Below are 22,873 nucleotides of genomic sequence, written 5' to 3' on the forward strand. Positions count from 1 at the left end.
GTGCTGTTTCTGGATATTCCTGTCACTGAGGCTGATTATTATTACCCTTTTCCATCATTTCCAGGCTAAAACAAGCTTGTAATGGCACACTGCAAGATCAGAGGACAAGGTAGAATGAGCAAGCACTTCTTCCATCAGCTAACGTGCCAGAATCAGGAGTTCCTTATTCCATGCTTAATCAGAATGAATGCAAAAAGGGAAAATACACACTTGAGGTTATTTGCTGCCAGATGTACTGCCTGTAATTCAAGGCTCTGGTTTTTATTGGTATTTTGATTGAAGGAGCCAGAGCAGATGGGTAATACAAAGCAAGATGAAAGATGTTTAAAAATGATGATCTCTCTTAGCTTTGAAACACCACTGCTGGATGCCACTCTGCAAAAGGCTTGTGTGTTTTTATCATCTCACTCCAGCAGCAGATTGCTCAACCAAGTACAAAACTGTGCCGAGGCTCAACTCGGCCTGTTCTATTTTAAAGCTGTTTACTTCCACACTTGACTCTCAGGTATTTGCAGCTTCATTATCTCCCTGGTGGATTAGCTGGGCTGTTGAGGGGTCTCCTGGCAGGGCACAGCTGCATGCAGAGCTCAGCTGTTCGTGCTGCAGGATAGCAGCAACACGAGGATATCTGGGATATCACTATCTCCATGTTAAATGTTCTAACACCCAAGTCTGGTACACTTCTTTCCATGGAAAAATACATTTCCTCTTCTATGGAGAGGAGTGGTTATCCAGAAAAAAAACCCAAAAACAACAACTTGTGTTGGCTTCAGGTTTAGGGTTTCCTATCCAGTTTGAGGTGAACACAAAGGAATTAGTTAGATAAATGGAGTTTTCACCCTTAAATTTCTGTGTTGCTCAGAACACTGGGAACCTGGGTGAATCTAACAAGGCAACAACCCACAGAGAAAACATATTCACGCCACCTACTGCTTTTCAGTGCTGAGGAGAACTGTTGTGCAGCCCTACAGATTTCAAGCAGCGGGGTAGACTCCCTAACAGATGAACTTAATTTAATGACTATCAACAACTACATGATACATGAAGTCTCAATGCCTTAGACCTGGCAAACAAAAGAATGTATTACTATATAAATCTTTTTGGAACTAGTGTTGGCCATGGTAGAATGAAAACAGATGACTTGTAAGTGCTTTTGCTTTTTGGTATGGTTTGGAACTAGCATTGGCCATGGTAGAACAAAAACAGACCACTCGTAAGTGTTTTTACTAGAGTGTTAGGATTCTGTTGTTTTTTTAACTAAGGTAATTTGGGCTTTTTCTGGAAAAATCCCTGCAGGCATCTCAGCACTGCCCGGCGTTAATTTAAACACCGGTCCCTTATAACCCGCACCCCACAGAGTCACCACTATTTGCAACACCAAGGGCATTTGCAGCTCATTTCTCAGCAAACCTGTATTCTGAGCAGCAGGTGCCTGTTGGCATGTTCCAGCTTCTTCTGCCTGTTCTCCAGCTCCTTGGTGCGCTGCTGCTCCCTCTGCAGCTTGCGGATGTAATCCACCGACGCCTTCAGAATCGTTCCCTTGTTCCAGCGCATGTCACTTTGGAATGACACAAAAGGACAAGGTAAGGCTCTGCCTCGTAGCTGTTCCCTTCATACCTGCACCTTATCCAGACACAGAACACCCAGCTGCTATTTATTCCAAGTTTGTGGATACAGAAGGTGCTTGCAGTGCACTAGAGGGGGCTGGAGCACAGCCCTTGGGAAGCACGTTTGCTACAGAGACAGAGAGAGAGGCTGCTGCATCACCATCCCCTCACATCATCTTACTTTTCTCTAAATAGGCAAAAACATCGTACTGCAGTCTGTCAGTGCAAAGATGGACCTGTCCTGTAGGTTGGTAGTGAGACGTTGTCTTGCTGACTTTGGAGGAGGCTACACAGCCTCTCTGCACAGTAGCTGTGAAGTTGCTCCACGAGCAAGTGCCTCAAAATACTGGAAAATCTCCCCCAAACCATCACAGGGCATTGATTCAGGTTTAAGTGGACTTTCAGACTCCAGAGCAAGGAAGGTTCCTTGCTATAGGATCAGTATTGGGAAAGTGTAAATACAAGCTAAAAGCAGTAAAATCACTGTAGAATTATCATAAAGAACATCTGGGAAATTACAAAAAACACTGACAAATTATTAGTGATCAAGCACACAGTTACACTCTTTATTTTCCTTCTTTTTTTTCCCTTGGAGGGAAGGGGAATGTGTTGGCTTCCCAGATACACTGCCCTCCGTTTTCACTGAAACAGGGATCAGTTCTGTCTTGTCAAGTCATAACATCTAATTAATTAAAAAAAATCATTTAGCAAGACATGCAACCATCTAAGCAGCCAGACCAGCAAAAGGTTTCCCATCCTCACAACTCTGCCTCTGGTAAGGCAGTCAGTCACTCCCAGCACCAAGCCCAACTTTGAGACAAAAATCATACAATTAATACAAATACAAGCAGGTTCCCAACAGGGAAAAATGAACCCCTTGAATAAATCCTCAAAAAATATAATGGAACCTTTCAAACATTTCTGCCATCACAAGAGTGCTAAGAGTAAGTAGAAAACAGGAATTTTGGGAGGGTTCTAGAAAGTTCTTGGTCTGCCCTAGGATAATTTTGCCTCCTCCCTCCCACAGTGTTTACTTACGGGTCATTTGACTTGGGTATCAAGGTGCCCAGCTCTTTTATACGATCATTAATATTAAATCTTCTTCTCCGTTCAACTTTAGGAAAAACAGCACGGATGTTACAAGTAATATTCACACTTCATTACAACTTAGCAAGTGTTTTATCAAAGATTTCTTTAAGCACCACTGAAATGTTTGCCCGAAGCTTAAAATCCAGTGATAATTTATTTTGCTCTCCTACACATGGACACACTAAGACAGAAGTTCTGTCTATACTGTAAATTTTGGGACTGCTGAAGTCACAGAGTTTAACTGAGACTAAAAATCAGAATGACTGAGAAGCAAACACTTTTCTAGGGATAAGCTTCACAGACAAATGAAGAGATGAATATTTAGATGCTCAAGGAAAACCCAATACAGAAAAAGGGACACAAGGCACAGTTACTTCTGTAAAGTAGTCCTTCATGTGCATCACTCTGAGGATCCAAAAGTCAAATTTAAATACCAATTTTCCTGCATCACCTTTTCATGCTATGGAAAAGGCTTCTGAGTGGCTCAAGGCATGAATCAGTTCCTTTTTTCTACTACTATAAACTACAAAAAGATAAGTTACAGATCCTTTAAATCATAAGATGATTATTATTTTAAAATGCCTTTTTTTCCAGCCTGGAAATACAAGTTCCTTTCAAAAACGAATATAATATCTAAAGAAATTAAAATTTAAAAAGCAAAACTGTGCAAGGTGGATTTGTTAAAAGCAATTGGGTCACATGTTGAACCCAGCAATTCCATTGACAACAACCACTCACTCACTTGTTTTATTGAAAATAAATAAAAGTAGATCTAAAACTGAATAGTAGATTTAAGGACTCATTTCACAGGAATTTGAGCTATTTGATATATGGGCATAACATAATGATCTAGTGCTTCATACTATGTGCAGTACCACATCCAGATTTAAAACATCAGTATTTGAGCACTCATTGCCCAAAATAATTCCAACAACTGGTGCAAAATGTGAAGAACCAAAACTTACTCAAGTTGTGATTGTCTTTCTTTTGCCTCTCCTTAGCCAACGCTCTCGCTTCCGACTCTGTAGGAAAAATACATGCTGTGCATGTGAATGAGGTAATTAGAATGAAAATAATTCAATCACAGCGTTTCAGCCTGTGAAGTATCTGCACAGGAAGCCTGATGGATGTTTGTCACACCAATCATTACCCCCACTGCAAGGAGGGCTTGTGGATGCCAAAACACAACGCTGGGACTCTGAGCTTCACCTCTGCACCTGTGGAGCATCTCCTCCCACGCTTCCCAGAGTGACTCCCATGATGGGAATGTTTCCCACGGAGGCCCTGACTCAGCAAGGTATTTGAGGACAACAAACTGCTGAAATCCTGCATACCTTCTCCTGGGCCTGCACACGTATCCCACGGGAGCTGAACCAGAGGAACTGCATGCTCATGGCATTGCTGCCTGCTCAGGATGTGACACAGGCAGGACTCACACGCTCTGCTCACCCCAATTAAGGCTACATCCTTCTGGGGCACGTGCACACACATCACCACAGTGCTTAAGTTATCCCTTAAGTGATCTATTAAAAATAGTGTATTTTCTAGCTACACTAACTGTTCTATTATATATAGGAAAAAAACAAAGGTGAAAAACTCAACACCTTTCTTAGCAATAAAGTTGGAGAACAAAGGTTCTTGCTTCAAGAAAAGCAAAAAGGAAAATAATGGCAGCCATGCTGCACAGAACTTGTTTCAACTCAGAACTGCCCTTCACCTTGCTCCAAACACTTATTGTTTGTTTTTTACTATTTTATTATTATTGCTATTATATTCTAGAATAATAATATCATTATTAGCTTCAGCATGCAATAGTTCAGGCAAAAGAACAACTAAATTTCTTCTTCTCAGTTCTCATTTGGTCCTAAGCTTCTCAAGCGATTTTAAGTATTTTATCTTCGCTCTACTCCTTTTCAATTTTTTTAAGGGGTGAGGTCATTAATCCTTACCCCACTGCATTCAAATCCCCAAACCAGCAAGCATTTTGCAGTTTCACAGTCAGTCAGTGAGAAGCAATGAGTGCATCATCTTTTATCACAAATTCCTTTGTGAAAACAATCCCTCAATCTAGCCACTAGGTTTCTTTCCTGTATTACTTTATTTTGATCAGAATAAGACTCACCTAAATTAATTCCGTGTACAGGTAAGTGTAGCATATAGACACTCAACTTATGGACTTCCATAAGACCACTCACAATTTCCCCTCTCTTTCTGCCTTCTTGGCCTGAAGTATGACACAATCACATGCAGCAAACCCACCAGTCTGCACATCCAAGCTGGGCTGAGTTTGCAGCTTACACCCCCTGGAACTTTCTACACTCGGGGCAACAAAACTGCCTGCAATGCAGGACTTTGAGTAGCTCTCCTCCCTTCCCACCCTCCTCTTACACAGTTCCACCTCTGTACAAGCTTTGCTCTTTTCTAACAGCCACAAATAATTGCGTGTCTTTTTTTGGTGCTGAGTTCAAATTCTGTGCTGTCCTAAAAATGCAAATATCTGCTGGCTCAGAGATGTGGCATTTCCTCATTGGCCTATTAAAATTGCTCTGCTTAAACTAATTCCTGCCCAGAACCTGCTTTGCAACTGAGTCAGCCTGTGAGTTTTCACAACAGAAACCCAGAAAGAAGACAGACAAGAAACCAAGCCCCTACCCTGCTGAATGGTCAGTGACTCTCTGTTGGGCTTAAGAACAGGCATTTCTGATATTAATGTGATTTTACCAGCAGTTCTAGAGTGGATCTCCATTTGTTCACCCTACAGACAAACCATACCTTGTATTTGTACCCTATGTGTGGTTATACCCTTCCAAGAGAGCATAAATAAAACATGCCTGCAAATATGAAGCTCATTATCTGCTTCAAACTATCTTGCTCCTGTACACATGTGCTTGAGAAAAAGGTTTTTTAGTGTCCCACTCTCCTGCCCCTGCCTCCCACAGCTTGTTCAGAGCATTGCTGCAGGAACTGGCATAAAAAATTTAAGGAACACTGTATTTTCATCTCCATTTAGTGATGCATATTCATAGAATCATAGAATGGCTTGGGTAGGAAGGGACCTTCAAGATCATAAAATTCCAATCTCACAAGTGCCTAAACTTTACATTTTAAAGGATCTACATGTGCAGACTTCACATTATAGCAGGTTATTTGTTCATTACTGCCCTCCCCTGCTGAAGTAAAGCCCCAAGGTGTATCACTCCTTGCCATGAATCCTACACAGACTCTGGATGTGAAGTTGTTAAAGTTTGGTGTTGATAGAGCAAAGAGCAAGTCCAACCTAGAACAAAGTTTGGAAAACTCAGAGAATAGAAGCTTCCTGGAATACAACACAGTGCAGATGTGACTGTAACAATTAAGGACTTTATATGAACTTGTGACAGTTTGTGACAGTGAACACACACACACATGAACACAGGCTGAAAGTAACTGCTCACCCATATATTCTTTCTCATAACAGAAATTATGTCCAGTATCACCTGAATTCAAACCAAAGATATCATTTCTCCAAGGTGGTATTTCAGATGTATTTACCTGTGAGCTCCCTTTTGATATTAGGAAGATTAGCTGGACATGAGTTGCTGATGTTTAGTCCTGGAGGAGGCATGCTTTGGTTGCCATAAAGGTCAATCAAATTGCCAGACACAGGCAACTGGAAAAGATAAACAAGGAAAAGGATCATTTGGTTTGCCTTTTTGAATGCCTTTGTACAGAAGAACAGAGTCAGGATATGCTAAGTAATCTGTGCTCTTTTCCATGTGCAAACAGAGCCTGCAAAAAGGTCAGCAAAATCCACATATATTCATGGGCATGAGGAATAAAACATCTACACTGGGAAAATTCTGTTCTCTCTCCTCAAAAGCATGCAGACTTAAAATATTACGAGGTAATGGAAGAGGTAAAATGCTGATGATATTGGTGCACTGCTGCACTGTCCTTATTTTTCACTAAAACTATTACATCTATATCCCTTAAACTTCTCTCATATCTGTAAGAGCCAATAGAACTCTCGCAGAGAAAACCCCCCCTCTTTTTCCAGGGATACGTGAGTGGAAGTACTTTGCAAGTTGTCACATGCTGGAGGAAGAACGCTGTATTAATTAATCACATTTTTCATGTGATTTGAAAGCTACCTACACAGAAAACATTTCAGTTTACTTTGTTTTTTGCCTTACATAACAAGAATGCACACCAGTAGGAGGAAGATTATTTTTACAGTAAGTTTCCTCAATTACTTGTTCATTCTGCTATGTTTATTTAGGTATTTAAACAAGTAGATTTATACAGCAACAGGACAATATTTCAACAAGCTCTATCAAAGCTATCCCTTTATATTGAAACATATTTAAAGAAGCTTGCAATTATCCTGAGTGGATTATTTTACCCATCTCTTATTTGGTTTTGAAAAGACAGGTATAAACCACTTTGGTATCTTATCTGAGTGGCAACACTTCTTTTCATCACTACTGCAAAGAAAACCAATCCCTCCAAGACACTGATCCTGCAGAGATTAGAGTAGGTATTAACTTTACACCCATGTAAATAATGCTGGTGAATACAATGCAGTGAGTCACAGCCAGGATTATTAAATTCCTACTGATGGGCCTTGCCAGACAGGGACCTAAGAAAATTTCTCTGCCATATGGAAGTAGACGAAGCAGGAATTGATATGTAAAGTACCACCAGCTAGAAGCCACACTGATAGTTGTTGAGAACTGATAATGGCCAACAACAAAACCCAAGTCCTCTGACTAAAACTTTAAGAGACAGAGGAATAAATCTAACTGAATTCACATGATGAATCAGCCTTATTTAAAAAAAAAAAAAAAAAAAGAAAAAGAAGGAAGATCTAATAGCTGCTCAGGTCACAGCTCTGCTGGCTGTGGGTGTCAGGGTGACCACTCAATCTCGCTGCTCTACAAGGCTGACCCTTGTGTCTATGGGTCCCCCAAACTCATCCCTGACACCGACATGGTGAGAGTGTCACCCACCCTTCTGACTTGGGTGTGCTCATCCTATTCATGCCCCTAAGCATGGGGAGAGCACAAAGACCTTGTTTGTAGCCCAAGGACTTGAAGTTCATAATCAGACATGTGAAATCTAATTAGGAACTTAAAAAAAAAATAGAAGATATTTTTTTGTTACGAAACTTGAAACTGGCATCTCAAAGCCTGGGTAAAGCAGCCAGGTTGTAATGAAACGTGGAGAACAGCAAGCTGCTTTCTTTACTGCAACATGGACCCTCATTGTTACAACAGGTTGTGACTGATTTTTTTTTCCCCCAAAGGTGTCAAACACAGAGCCAGATTTCATGTCAATAAACAGGAGCAGTGTGAGCAAGGATCACAAAAGGGGACAGGGAAGACAGGCAGCAGCTGCTGAACTGTGCACATGTGCATGGCTGCTAAAGGCTGTCCACAGGAATGCTTATCAGGGAAATTCACTTTACGGGGAGGAAACACCAACAGTCTCCCCTTAGATCAGGGATCCATGTGCAGACTTGATCATCTTCTTTCTTGGGCCAGTTTCCCCAGCATCCAAACTCCACAGCTCAAAGCTTCAGTTGTAGCATTTCTTACACAGGGTCCATGGTCAGTGTGAGTCTCTGAGAGGCCTTTTCTCCAAGGATGGCTGCAGGTCACATCTCTGGGACTAACTTATACTAATTCCTTTCAAACAAAAACAAACTGCATCCAACACTCCAGGCCATCTCACATAAAATACCTGCAGCTAATGGTAAGTTAAAATCGAGGCACAGCCTCAGTTCACAATTTTGTAACAATTCCCAGAGGAATAAAATCAGTTGACTAAGGTAAACCCAATAATCATTAGTGCAGGGTTTAAGAAACTGGGAAAGGGCAGAAGACCCCTGTGCTGAGGGCATTGGTTTGGGATGCACACAACAGCAGTGTGGTGAGCACACAAAACCAGCCACTGGACTTAAATAGAGGGGAAAAAACCCAAAAGAAGTTTATGATGTGCCCATTGCAGTGACACCTGGGCATTTATTTCAAATGCTTCTTATTTAAAGCAACTGGAAAAAAACTATACATTGTTGGCAAACATTTCAGCTCTAAGACAGTCGAGCCTTTCACCACCATCCTCAAGTACAAGATGGGAAAATGTCAAAACTTGCACAGCCATTTCACAGAGAAGATGGAGTCTCAAACTTTGAGAAAGACACGGAATTTTCTGGAGCTAAGGAAGCTCCTTCCCTGTCTTCTCTAAATTCTAGCATGTTTCCAACCTAAATATGGTATTCCTTACAGCTTTCTTAGCTATTTCTGGCTAAGAAGGAATTTAAATACAGCATCAGCCAGATCATCCACCTTTACTCTTCCAAAAAGTAAGTGAAGGAAGAAATGGCTTGTGCCAGGTTTAGCATGTTTTCTTCATTGAAACAGCATGGTTGAAAAAGCTTTCACTTGGGAGATTCCATATTTCAAGGTCTTGGCATCACAAATTGCACAAACACACCAAGTAAAACAGATTTCAATCTTCCTATCACTTTGCATCTGCCTTTTTTTTTTTTTTTTTTCTAATAATGGCTTTTATATAACAGAAATTTGAAATATGGTAATTATGACTGCAGATTCATCATAGTGTACATTCATAGGAGTCTGTGGCTTTTCATTTTTCCTCCACTACTCCAACAAAACAAGCACCCACATTCTGTCTAAAATCTCTGAGACATGAGCTGTGTGACCAGCAAGGCTGTTTCTAAGGTACACACTGGAATGGGTTCTGCACCCCAGCTCGTGCAGCCCACAATGTATTGTGATGTCTCCTGACCTGCAAGCACACGCTCAGCAGCAGTGCCTCTAACAAAACTCCTCTGCTGTGGAGTTTAAATTCCAGAAGAAAGCCACATTTAGAAGTGGAGCTGTACCTATGCACAGAGCGTTCCACGCCAGGCTCTGGCTGGAGCTGATTAGCTGGATGAATAAATCGTCATCTCCACAAGAGCACTTTACACAGAATTCATTAATTCAATTACCAGATGACATCCAGGCAGAAAACCTTCTCTATAAACTAGTGGCCATTTTGTGATACTTCCACCACAGATATTATTCCACCAAATACCAAAGTTGACAAACACACTCACAAGCAGTTGACTGCAATGGGCTATTTTCAATTCAAGGTACTTGGAAACTCCCTCAGCTTGCTCTGCACAGAAATCTCTGATTTTGCTTATCAATTAAGTACTGTTACCAACTGTAACAAACTGGTCCTTTTGTTCTTTGTTGGTTATGGAACAACAACTGCCTTTGTCGCAGACTCAGCACAGCTATTTATAGGTTGTGTCTCTTTAGAGACCATTTCCTCTCTTGATTTCTCCTACCTCGACTTAGCTCAGTGTGTAGGCATTAAATCCTTACTAATAAAATGTTGCATGTTTTAAGACCTAAGTCCTGTCCCAAAGGAAAAGTGGCTTGTTTTTATGCCAAAACCAATTGTTGAGAAACATGGTTCAATTTCCATCTCTTCAGGATTGGTACTAGGCTGATTCAGAGACTGAATATGTCTTTTTCCTCCAGTTATTTATACTTATCAGCAAAGAAGTCTTAATCTCACGGTTTCATATCCTTATTCTTCAGACTTCACCACACAGAGTGGGAAAATTCTGAAATTCCACAGTAAATTTGGATCAGGCAATCTTTACAAGGCTTCTTGCCATGCAGCAAGCACAGCAAAGCACAGGAGGGATGCAGACTACCCTGAACATTGAATACAGGGGCTCCGTGCACTGAAACAGTGCAGAGTATACTTCTACCCCTGCCTGAAAGCAAAGAGCCACTCTAGGGCCCCTGTGAAATGAGAAAAGAAGAACAGCATCAAGATATCCAAGCTCCTTCTGAATTAATGGGCTCCATTCCAATGGAACTCTGGAGAAAGGACTCCAAAAGAATCTCATCCCTCAATGAAAAAAGAAAAAAACAGATCAACATTTTGAAAGCTATCTTTTGACAGCTTCTTGAGGTTTTCTCTCAAATTCCAGCACGGCTGCACTTTGCAAGTCATCTTAGATTAAAGGAGAATTTATTCTCTGTAGCAGGACCGTGCAGCTATTTCCCTGTGTACTCAAAGGGCACTATTTAGAAAGGGAAGCTGGTGGGCCGCTTCCTGCGTCATCCACCACGTCTCTGAGAGGGCTGTGGGAATCTGTGGGAGCACAGGACCAGGTTAACATGACATCAGACAACTACTGTCAGCAAATGTAAACCTATGCCACAAAATCGATGCTCTGTGGTAAGCGGTACGTTTTGGCACCAGATGAAACAGAAAGAGACGCCAGCATTGGCAGACATCTACTCAGCCAGATCTAACAACACTTAAGCCTAAGGCAAAAAATTCACTGGAGCTACCCTCCACAGAAGATCAAAATCAGATTATGCCAGAAGTATGATTAAATTAATTCTCAAAGCAATGTGAACCAAACTAAAAGAGCCACTTGGAGGACACCTGCGCCTTCCCTTGGTGCTTTCTGCACCTCTGTGTTCTTGGCTTTTATCACAGGCTTCCCACGTCCCCTGCCTTGCTCAGATTTCAAGCTTCTTTATTCCTTCCCTTTTGTTTGTTTGGAAGATTGCTTGATTTTATTTTTTTTTTCTCCTCCTGCTAAATTCCATAACATCTTTGCTGCCGTCTAGCTGGAGACTTTTCCCCACTTGAAATCAGGCAGAGATAAAGCTGTGATGTTAGCGATAACAGAAAATGTCTCTGGATAGGGATGCTAACATACGGCATACAGTTTCTTACTTGAATATGACAACATTCAGGAACCTGGGATGCCAGAGATTGCTTCTTTTCTGAAGCTAAGAGTAAAGTCCATGACAATATTCAATATCAGTGGGAACGAGCTACTCCTGGTGGCACAGTTTACTCCTCTGTTACAATCCTCTCACCACTACCTCGGAAATAAGAAAAGCAAAATTGTCCTTTGTATTCTCTCGACCTGACTGCATCCTGTATTTTTAAATCCACATCTTTCATTGCAACTGTCTCATCTTCAGCCCTTCAAAGAAAAACTAATTACTCTCAGTGCAATAACTACTTAATTGCAAGGAAGAAAAGTCCTGCTGCAGTTTTGCTTCCTCTCAAGGAAAACTAGTTAGACTTAACAAGGAAGGAAAGGAGCTGTACCGTGTTTGCCATTTGCAGGGCTGGGTCCACCAAGCCGAGGATTTCTTCATTATAACTGGATTCCAAACTAATGATGTCATCGATCACATCATCCATCTGTGGCAGAAAGGTGGACAAAGAGAAAGGGGACAGTTATCAGAATCACTGGGACACAGGAGCCTGAAAAAGCACCTCAGACACACAGCAGAGGTGCCTGTGCAGCTGGACAATCCCTCAGCTGTGACTCCTGCTATCCAGGCAGGATACTCAGCTCATGGAAGAGCTGAGGCTTCATGGTCCAACACCCTCCTCCCACCAGCAGTCACCCTGCATCACCTGCCCACGGGCACTCTGCTCCTCCAGCAACAGTGGAGGAGGAAGCTGCCTGTGGAGTAAGTGACTCTAAGGACACAACTCCCTCTCCCCACCGCAGCACTGCTGCCTCCCCTCCATAAAATGGGACCAAAACCTGAGCACAGGCAGAAAGCCAAGCCCTAGACACCCGCAGGGAAGGAGAGGGAGCAAAGATTTGCTGCTGGCCCTCGACAGCCAATCCTCCATTGGATTTGTGTCCCTCATGGACCCTCCCAGGAAGCACCACCCAGGGGCAGCTCAGAGCTGATTTTAGGTGGTACAAAACACCTTCTTTCAGAGGCTGGGCTGAAAGGTGCCTCCATAAGCTCCTGCACAGGCAGGAGGAAACAGCCCTTCACAGCACCCACGCAGGTGCTCCAGACTGTCCTGCAGGATTGACTGTTTCAGGACAGGACTGACTATTTCCTTCTTGCTCATTACAAAAAAGAAACTTAAATGAGAGAGATCTACGAAATCAAGGCATAACAGTGATGGTAAAAGTAGCAGTACATGGGATTTTTTTATCAGCTCCAGAAAGCGTGATCACAACAAATTACACTGACTGGAAGTAAGGGCAAGAAAGGAACTAACAGTTACAGCCCATACCCAAAGTCTTGTTACTGATGCTGGTAAGAAATAAAAACCCCTTAGTTTTTTAAAAAAGAATGAAAATATAAAAAAAGAGTGATTACTGAGGATGAATTACCACAGATGAATTAAAGCCTTCTCAAATAATTTTTTAGAACACAAGTGTGATCTGCGTAGAAATGTGGACTTAGAGATTATCAGGGCACAGCCACATCCATGCAGTCTTGGAAAATCCAGTTAGAAAAGATTTCCTGATGCAAGACTAAACATGGTTGATATGTTCTTCTGCTATGGCACTACAGTGCTAGAACAGCATGAGCCTTTTCCAGGTGCTTCATGCACTTTTGACACCAATGCTAATAAACAACATTGCTGCATTGTACCTTAAACACATCTTATGTTCAACTTCTTAAAGACACTGTGGGGCAAGTTTATTTTTCAACATATCATGAAAGAAACATGCTCATTAGAAAGGGGACCTGTGCTCCACCTCCTGTGTCATCCAGTACCTGCATGCATGATGCTCGTGAGTGTGTATTCAGAGCCGGGCACTCACTCTCAACCCTGCTTTGCTCTTCAAATTTATAAAATCCCTGCGGAAATAAAAACGGAAAAAAAAAAAAAAAAAAAAAAAAAAAAGAAGAAAAAGCAAAGCATGGATCTGAGTTCATGGCACAGTCTCAGTCCCAAAAAGAGCACAAATGAAATAGTGTCATGCACACACGTTCCCGATGACACAGCAAAGTGAAGCTGTAAATATCCTCAAGAAAAAAATGTTTGGGTACAGCTGGGACAATAGGATGGAAAATATCTGATTGTCATTTCTTTTGAAACTATGGAGCACAAGTATTTTCCTTGCATGTGCAAAATATAACCTGTAATAACTGTTTCTGCGAGCTGTGTAACATTTTCTCACGGAATGCATCTGTACTAAAAATCTGGTACAAAAGCTTAAAGAGGGAATGAGGGGAGAAGAGGAACTCTAATTGCCTCCTACTTTTCATGTTACAAAAATTCTGACATCATTTTTATACTTGTTAATATCTTCCCAACCGTTTTCCTTTGGAGTCTGAGCACGCGTGTAACATCTAACTCAGTTTTTGCCATTAAAGATTAAGACAAGGTTGTAAAGGACTTCTAGATATAGGCTACTTAAGTCTTATATTTGCAGCACTGGAACAGCAATGAGTAACATTTTAGGGCATATTAGCTGGGACTCTCTGGCCTTCCAGCTATGCAGGAGACTTGCTCAAATTTTTACCATAAAAATACCTAAAATATCTCAAAACAGCTTTGTGTTTTTTCGGTTATTTTTGCTCTGTTCTTTGCACTTTCTAGATGAACAGGCCATAAATAACATTATTCCAGAAAGCTACAGCTTACAAAGCTGCTTTGTATTCTCCAAAGGTCAATTATTCACTGTGTGCATCAAGCAACAGGGTGGGGAACAAGAGAAGTAGTTTTAATAAGTATAAACTAGCTAAAATAGCTCAAACAAGAGGAAGCTAGAGCGACATGGGTTTTCTGCCAAAAATATCTATTAATCAGACACAGAGGTAGCAGTTAGATTTTCACAAGGAACACAAAAGATAAACAGAACACCTTAGCAGTGAGCAAATATGGATTAAAACAGCTTAATTAAAGCAGATTACAGCTGAAAACACGAGCAGGAGAGTTCTTACCTCTTTCTCACAGTTGGAGTTGAGGGTGAGCATAGCCATGGGGCTGTTGGGTGCGCTGCTCCCCGTTCCAGGTGGCATGACATGATCCCCAGGCTGGTTTGGACATGGCAAGCTCAGGGCTTGGTTGGCATGTTTATTTGCTAGAGTGGTAGAGAGGTACTGCTTTACCTGCTGCCGCTGGGCCTGCTGAATGTGGTACTTGGTTGGATTCTCAAGGTGAGTCTGCACCTGTACGACACAAGTTAAAAAGGACAAAAGGGTTTTATTGTTTTACAACGTCACTGCAAGCACTGTGGATGTGAGCTACGTATTTGTGACATAAGGAACAGCTACCTGACAAAACACAAACCTGTACAGCTCCAAGGAAGTCCACAGTGCTTCACTAACTCACATCTGATGCCAAGAAATCAGTTTACGATTTGGTCTTTCAACAACTGACTTGCTCTCAGTACACCAAGATGTTCCAGCTATTTTTCTACAAGATGAGATTTCTCACTTAAGACCAACGCTCGGGTTTTCAGTTGATACAGACACTCCAGAACAGTAAGTTCTGAGTTCAGACCTTCAGCTATGTGACATTTAGTTTCCACTAAAATATGGAGGAATGACTTGTACCGCAGGACTCATTTTACTAACTAACAATTAAAATCAAGAAGTATGGATTGCTATCCTTAATCCAGTGTCAAACAACTGGAGATAAAAGGTCAAGAGAGATAAAAGGTCTGTTATTGGTGGTTTAGGTTTTCAATGTTCGAGGTTTTTTAATTAATACCTTAGTTAAAATAAAAGAAAAAACAATAACACCTTTTTCTGCCTACAGATTATTTATATCTCAGATATACAGCCTAAATCATATACAAATAAGACAGCCTGTTTATAAACACATCATGCAAATAAGATGCAAGAAAAGAAGTGTTTCAGTTCAGATCAATCACTGTCGTCAGCAACAGCTATTTTTGTGTTTAAGATAAGCTTCTCAGTACTTAGGAATTTTTTACATACAAAATATGAAAATCCTCATACCAAACAACTGTTGCACACTCTAAATAAGCAACAGAAGAAAGGCCATTTTCTTTCCATTAAAATTTTCCACCATATCCTGGAAACTCTTTGTCACCTTTTGTTGATCATTAATGCTGTTATTGGAAGCCAGAAATCAACCCAAAATATGGTAATACCCTGGAAAGTTATTTTCCTTTAAAGCAGTTCCATTAAAGTGACTCCTGCTGTTACAAGCGACCATGCATGGCCCCCATTTACTGGTGTGAGAAAAATTAAATAAAGCACCCAAGACACCAGAGGAAATGGGTTTCCTGTACACTGCACATCTTCTTAACACGTTTTAAAGTAAGTCTCCAGTAACAACTTACCTGATAATGGTTATACTCAAGCATTTCCAGCATGCTACCTAGAGGCTGTAAGAGAAGTGACTGCAATATCCTTGGTCTATGCTACTCCAACTTGAGGGATCCACATATGGAAGCACAACAAACCCCAGAAGAGCAGAAGAAACTTGATGGCCACTGCTCAGACTTTTAGTAACCTACGCTAATTAGCCATGCAAGTGGACAAACAAACAGTTCACACAAGGCCTCTTCTTGGAAGTTATGCAAGTTTAAGTTAAGCTCTAAGTATTGGTATTTTTTTTTCCCCCCTGGCTTTGATGTCATGCTTTTTCATAAACATAAAAGGACCTTTTAAGTGATGGGCTATCAAAGTCAGATTGACAGTTCGCTCAAGGCTAATTCGCTATTCAGCTTTCGTTCCAGTCGTACTAACACACAATGGTAGTTTTCTTTAGCAGTAAGGTTAAAAGTTTTTAAGTACAGAGTAAGAAATAACTGAATAAATGCCCTATGAGCCTAACACATATTCTCTGGCAGTGGGTGCCCTGGATAAAGCCACAGGGCTCTGCAGTCCTGTCTTCAGCTTCCCAGCACAACCCAGGACCTGCGGCACAATGTGAAGTACTTGAATAAGCTCTACCCCATCCTCAGCTCCCCTGGTGCTTCAAAGCCATTAATCCTGTCTCAATCTAGAGTTGTAAGTTGTTTTCCAATTCAGGAATGGCAGATAAAGGGCTAATGCATGTTCCACGTGCACTTATCTGCACTTGCACAGAGTCCATACACCTTCCAGAACTTACTTTTTCTTTCTAACCAACTCCTTGAAGAAGTCTGTACTCAAACACCAACAACTGCCCATCTGGCATTATTTTCTGAAGTCTCAGCTCACAGGGAAGCACATTAAGATAGCATTTCTAGAAAGTTTAATCTGCTTTGTTGCACTGTATCAATAGACAACATTGTGCCATGATAAGTACAGCACTTATTTTGTCAGTCCCAAACTGCACTATCAATTTTCCTATCATCAGTGCTAAGAGCTACAATAGCCAGGTAAGTCTAGTTTTCACTAAATTTTCATCTTACAAGTAGATAAAGTTGTCAGTAAACAAGCTATTTTTGTAACACTTATCTTTGAATATGCCATTTTAAAAGTAAGCCCTACCTGCCTGACAGAATCTGCACATTCCTTTTCTTCCACAGGCATCAGGTACCTCTGCTGTTCTCCATCCCACGATGGAGCAAAGTCTCTCCTCTCTGCACCCATCACCTGCCCACCCTCCACACTCCAGGAGAGAGACCAGCAATGTTCCAAGATCCACATCTCAACCCTGTATCATCAAATACTACATTATTTATAATATATACCAACACATTTAACTGAATCCACTACATGCCGAGTCTTGAAACACACACTGCCTAATTGACAGGATTTTTGTTGGCAAAACACAAACTTATTTCACAAGAACATACTCTCCCTGTGATTTTGTTGTGCTACCCTACATTAAAATATTTTATTTTGCTACTCAATTATTAATTTAATTTTTAATGGCCTGTGCTGCCCTCAGCATGCCAGGGAAGGCAAGTTCTGAGTTCACATGTCACAAGCTCACACAGGTCCAGTGGTGAAACAACAACACAGAGAACTGCCTTTTCTGTCATTAAGTTGCTCCAAAGTGATAAAAAGAAGATATTCACACAATGAAGATATTCAAGGACGAAACATTTCTTTTAATCCACAGCTGCTCAAACACACTTTCACATTCAAACACATAAAGAACATAAAATTAGGCTCCAAATGGAGGAGATGTGGCATAACAATTCCCACAAGGACAGGAGCTCCCACAGGAGCTTTACATGGATTTTCCCCTGGACAGATATACCAGTCTGAACTGTCCCTGTTCTGGCTGAGTGGGAGGCCTGTCTGGCTACACAGAAGAAACTTGAGTTTGATTCTCTGTTTTGTCACTGGCTGCTCTCTTGAGCTTCCTCAGGAGTTCCATCATGGAAATCTGGTGGGGACTACTCTAATAAACTCCATGCTGTTTGTTGAGACTGTCTTTGGTCTAGAGCATCCTGCTCTGCACTCTACATCAAAGGCAACCTAAATGTGTCTTGTTGGGCAAATGGCCCAAGATGACCCAGAGTCACCCTGTAGATAAACCATAAAGTATTCATCCTTTTTGACAAAATGTATCATAACCAAAGAGCTTAAAAAAAATCCCCCAAAAACCCCCACCACCACTACAATGAAATTCCACTACCCTGAACTTGAAACCATGAATAAAAGCTTTGACTTAAGATCTAATTTTGGTTCTCAGCCCCTTCTAGCATTTTGGGTGAAGAATAGTTCTTCTTGTTCATCCAAATTCATGAGACACAAAGTGCAAGATGACAAATTATTGGTTTGGATACACTTCCTAAGAAATGTGACTGAATGAGGACATGAAAAGAAAAATAAAGCCACTTGAAACCATATCCTCTATCTCCAGCAATCTCAACCAAAGTTTTGCTGCACTGTTACTCAATTGAGTAGAACATCGGTTTTTGGGCATTTTGGTATTGACAAACAAGAAGTAATGTAAGAATTATTATTATCAGCAGCAGAACTTCAGAAATGAGCTAAGACAAGATGGCAAAAATGCTAAACTCATCACAGCATAGTAACACAAGAATTTGGCTACGAGAGTAAAACACTGCCTTAGAAATAGAGACCCAAAACTGGTTCAGTTTCAGAAGAGCCTTCAATGTCAGCTCAGCAGCATCTCCACTGTCTCCATGGGCTGGCCACAGCATCAAGAACTCCTGCACTGAGTCCTTCTGTCAGCCACTCAAGCTCCATCTGCTCTTGCCATGCTGACACCGAGGAGGGTCTCTTTTCTTTAGGTGAAGCACAGAGAAAGGCAGCAGAAAGAAATCAACTTGACTGCACTCATGTGTAACCCAGCCTAGGCCCTACAAGGCTGAGCTTGGCTGGAAAAGTGCTGGATGGAGCCACCCTGATTGCTCAGCACTCACCCCTCACACTTTGGATTACCCTGGAGAACAACATCATCTGAAGCAGGGGAAAGGCTTTCTCATTCCTTCACTCATCTTGAAATCTGACTGCTCATTCCAGCGCAAACATCCAGTACAAGGACCTGACTAGCTGCCTATTTTCTTCCACAACAGTAACAACCCATATAAATAGAGCAGATTTCCCAGCCCTTGGGTCTGGTATCAATCAAGTAAACATTTAATCAAAGACTTCTACCAGCTTTAAGCACACACACCATATCAATGGGAATTTCAGGTGTACCTCAGACGACATTCTTCTAAATCCGCATTGTATCACACATCAGTGACAGAACCTCTGAGCAGACCCACATGCTTCCTTCAGTTTCCAAAAGTCAAAATATTTCCCGGTAAGGGTAAGTGATCGGGGGCTCAGGAATTTAAACACAAAGCATAGCTGTGTGCTTAAGCACAAAGCACATGGCTCAAGTAGTTCCTCTGCATGAAGCCAACACAAACAACTGAAACAATACTGCTGATACTTGCTCCTTTGGTCGAGTCTTGCTGGGAATCACTCAGACTTAATTTACTAACGACCTGCTAATGATGGTAACAACTTGGAATAGTGCTGCACGGACCAAATTCTTTCTGGAGAGGCACCCAGGAGAGCTCACTCTTGGGCAGGCACAGGCCAGGGCAGCCTAATGGCTTGGCAAATGTGTTTTGCACAGTGTAAATCCAGAAACTAAACGGCTAACAATAAAAACTAACAGGGGACTTACACCAGAATAAAAATATTTAATGAACTGTGGCATTACTACCACTCATCCTCTAGGAAAGCTTCAAGGTCATAGAATCATAGAAATATCTGGGTTGGAAAAGACCTTTAAGATCATCAAGTTCAGCTATAGCTGGGAGTCAATTAATTGCTGTAGGCTCAAGCTTTGGGTCACTGGTACATCTGGATGAAGGCAACCACACTCAGTTGGTCTGGGTTATTTATACACTCCTGAATTTGTCTTTGAATACGTTTGATTTGTCTGCAATGGGTAACTACTTGGAAGCATGCAAAAACCCAGCAGGTCTTGTGCTGAGAGAATTTCTAGAAGGTAGAACATCAAATATTGGTTTTTCCACCTCAGTTACTACTTCAAATCACATCATCTTACTTGCCACATCTCCAAGTACTGCTACTTTCAAAGCAAAGCTGAAGATGCCCCAAAATCCTCTATTGGTGCAACACAAGTGACCAAAAGCCATTACAACGCCAGCAGCTCCAGCTGCCCCACTGCTCTGGCCTCCACAGGCTGGGAAGGAGCATATTCCTGTTCCCAAAACCACACAGAAGATTTTTCTCACCAAAGACATCTCTGAAGCTTCCTGTGACAGTAAAACTGAAGCACTCAATGCTTTATTTAAGTAGGGACATACCAGAGAGGTTCAGAGGACCATGAACCAAGGGGGAAGAAGACTTCTCCCCACCCCACTCCCCCTTTTTATTTTTCTCTTTTTAATTAAAAAGCCTATTTGTTTCAAGCAAATTGCCTTAGGACTTACAGTTTACAATTACAAGTAAAATACTTTCGGGTCAGTTTTCTCAGTTCAATAGAACTTTTTGTTGCCTAGACAGCTAAATGTCATGGGATTTTTAAGAAAGGTTAAAATTCCGTGTCATTTAACAATTAATGGTACCCAAAGAAAAACGATACAAACCCACATCCACTGATGTGTTCTGCAAGGGCTCCAGGCTTCAGCAGTGTCCACTGCACAGCCATGCCTGTTAGCCATGCTAGTCCTGGGCTTCAAAGCTCTTCGACCTATCATTTCCAAGTATAAAAGCCCCATAACAGCAGGAACAAGTTATTTTCTAAGACTTGGAATAAAATCAGGGAGCTGTTCTTTGTTGCTAGGGGAAAAAAAAATTAAAGAGAATGACATCTGAGAAAGATAATCAATTAGTGCCACTTACTGTAAGAGTGATTTATTATCCTAAAGTTTTCCCCGTACAGGTTTAAGATTCTGTTAATCATATTCACCACAGTTAGGTCACTGTGTCTGAAAATCCTAAAGACCATAAAACCCCTTCAATTAACTTCACTAAATATTGATCATGAGTTTCACTGCAATGCCAGGAAGTACCCTCCTACCATGAAACTTGGAGCAATCTAAACAGCCAGCCAGACAATGGTTTAACTCATCCTCAAAGCCATCTTCTCACATGCTGCATTCAAACATTAAACAGCATCACATTTTCCCCCCTACAGACGTCAGCGGCCTGAAGTAGCTTCACATGAGAAGTTCAGTCCTCTTGCCTTCTGAGACCTTCCCAGCCCTCCAAGATGGAACAGCCACCTCATTTACAATGTCATCAAAATTAAGTTGATTGGGTTGCGATTCCCAACTAAATCACACATGGCTGTGATTCTATTACTGAATTCACAGGGCCACTGTGAATTTAGTAATAGATAAACCTCTTTGATAACTTCTCCAGCGGCCATTCTCGCCTTAACACCAAATTTTCTAGAGTACATTTGCCCCTCTTTCTTTTAGCCCATTACCCAGGAAAAATGGCCAGAACAACACTGACTAGAAAGCCCAAGAGCAAGAAAAAGATGAAAAGTAATTTGTACAGATTAGGAAATGACAACAACAGTGAGCTGATTCCATCATTTCACCTTAGGATACAGCAAACACAAGGAAACTACATCAGCTAGCACAACAGAACTCTCTGGTTACCTAATTCACCCCAAATCCCTCTGAAGTTAAAAAACCAAAGCAGATAAGAACAAGTTATTTAAGATCTGGCATCATGATTGAAGTCTAAGTAAGTGGATCCAACACTCATCTACAAGCACAAAGTTATGAAAAAGAAAAGGCACATTGTACAGAATTATCAACATTTACACAACCAGGGATTGTTTAGTCCATCACCAAAAAATTCCTCTGCGTAATGTGACTTTTCATCCAAGGGAAAGCCATGAAGCAAACAAGAACAAAGTTTTTGTAGATTAGTATTTAAAAACTGTGCTTTAGCTATAGAAGCACATGACAATGGTATCTGAGGAAATTAAAGAAAGTTTAGCCAAATGTACTCATGGATATAGGAATTGATGTAATTTGCAAGTTAGTGGCCTGCTGGCTACAACTCTACAAGTGTGGCTTTTAGTTAGAATTAGGCCTATTGAAGTCCTGCTACTTTTCTATTAGTAAACCAACATTTCAACTCTTTACTTCCCAACACACACGCCATAAATTTTCACTTTATACAGTTTCTGAGAAGATACCAAAAAACACTGCAACATTTTGGGACAGACAAGCAACTGAAAACATGGAAAATGTCAGGCACAAATATTTTGCAAAGATTTTACCTACCCCAGGTGCTTCAGAGCATAAATATTTTGTCTTTACAGACAACAGCAGCAGCCACACAACTACATTTGAACACACAAGTCTGAGTTATGGTACTACCACGGTGAAAAGCTTAAGTCAAGCACCACGTATTTAGGTCCACTTCTGCCACCCTTCTCTCTCAAAAGGAAGCTGAGCAGCACTTGCATCAGCACTAGAGGGTTTGAGATTATTCACAGTAGGATATGGATGACTCCTCCTCACAGGAGCTGTCAAAGATAGACATAAAGTTGCTTCCAAAATCTCTTGCAAGACTTGGCATAGAGATGTGAATTCAAGAGGGAGCACAGTCATAGGACTAACAGATATTTCAGCTGCCTGAAAGCCCAAAACCAGTTCATGCAGATGTCTGAAGCCACCTATTCTGCCAGCTTCCCCTTTGCAAAGCCTACCCACAATTCTCCCACCCTTGCTACAGCTCGAGCAGCACCAACACAAGATTCACTAGACCACTCTAAAACAGATCACTACTGGCTTGAAAGAGTCACTTTAGAGGGGTAAAAGAATTTGTCCAACCTTATCTTCCTCCGGAGGTTGCCAAGGCCAGCGCTAGCCAGGCCAGCTCGGAGTGGCAGTCACGTACTGGCACCCTGGGCAGGACTGCCAGTGACATTTCCCAGGGGTGACTGACCCTGGCACTGCTCCAGCCCACAGTAACCCCTGCTAGACCTGAGGGACAGAGCATGGG

The 22,873-nt window shown here is 41.4% G+C and overlaps 1 protein-coding gene across 8 annotated transcripts in view; it reads right to left on the reverse strand.

Moving 5' to 3' along the window:
• MITF (melanocyte inducing transcription factor) overlaps positions 1–22,873 on the reverse strand; it is a 101,314-nt gene that overhangs the window by 4,887 nt on the left and 73,554 nt on the right. For 4 of the 8 annotated variants that reach the window (XM_066327189.1, XM_066327196.1, XM_066327193.1 and 1 more), the window contains 7 exons: positions 14,441–14,668; positions 13,268–13,351; positions 11,838–11,933; positions 6,228–6,345; positions 3,662–3,736; positions 2,646–2,721; positions 1,411–1,558 (listed from right to left, as the gene is read on the reverse strand). In XM_066327189.1, coding sequence (XP_066183286.1) covers positions 1,411–1,558; positions 2,646–2,721; positions 3,662–3,736; positions 6,228–6,345; positions 11,838–11,933; positions 13,268–13,351; positions 14,441–14,668 — 825 coding nt within the window. The remainder of the gene's footprint in view (positions 1–1,410; positions 1,559–2,645; positions 2,722–3,661; positions 3,737–6,227; positions 6,346–11,837; positions 11,934–13,267; positions 13,352–14,440; positions 14,669–22,873) is intronic. The other 4 variants (XM_066327190.1, XM_066327194.1, XM_066327191.1 and 1 more) reach the window with 3 other exon arrangements.

The sequence above is a fragment of the Sylvia atricapilla genome, chromosome 11 (genome assembly GCF_009819655.1).
Source record: "Sylvia atricapilla isolate bSylAtr1 chromosome 11, bSylAtr1.pri, whole genome shotgun sequence".
NCBI lineage: Eukaryota > Metazoa > Chordata > Aves > Passeriformes > Sylviidae > Sylvia > Sylvia atricapilla.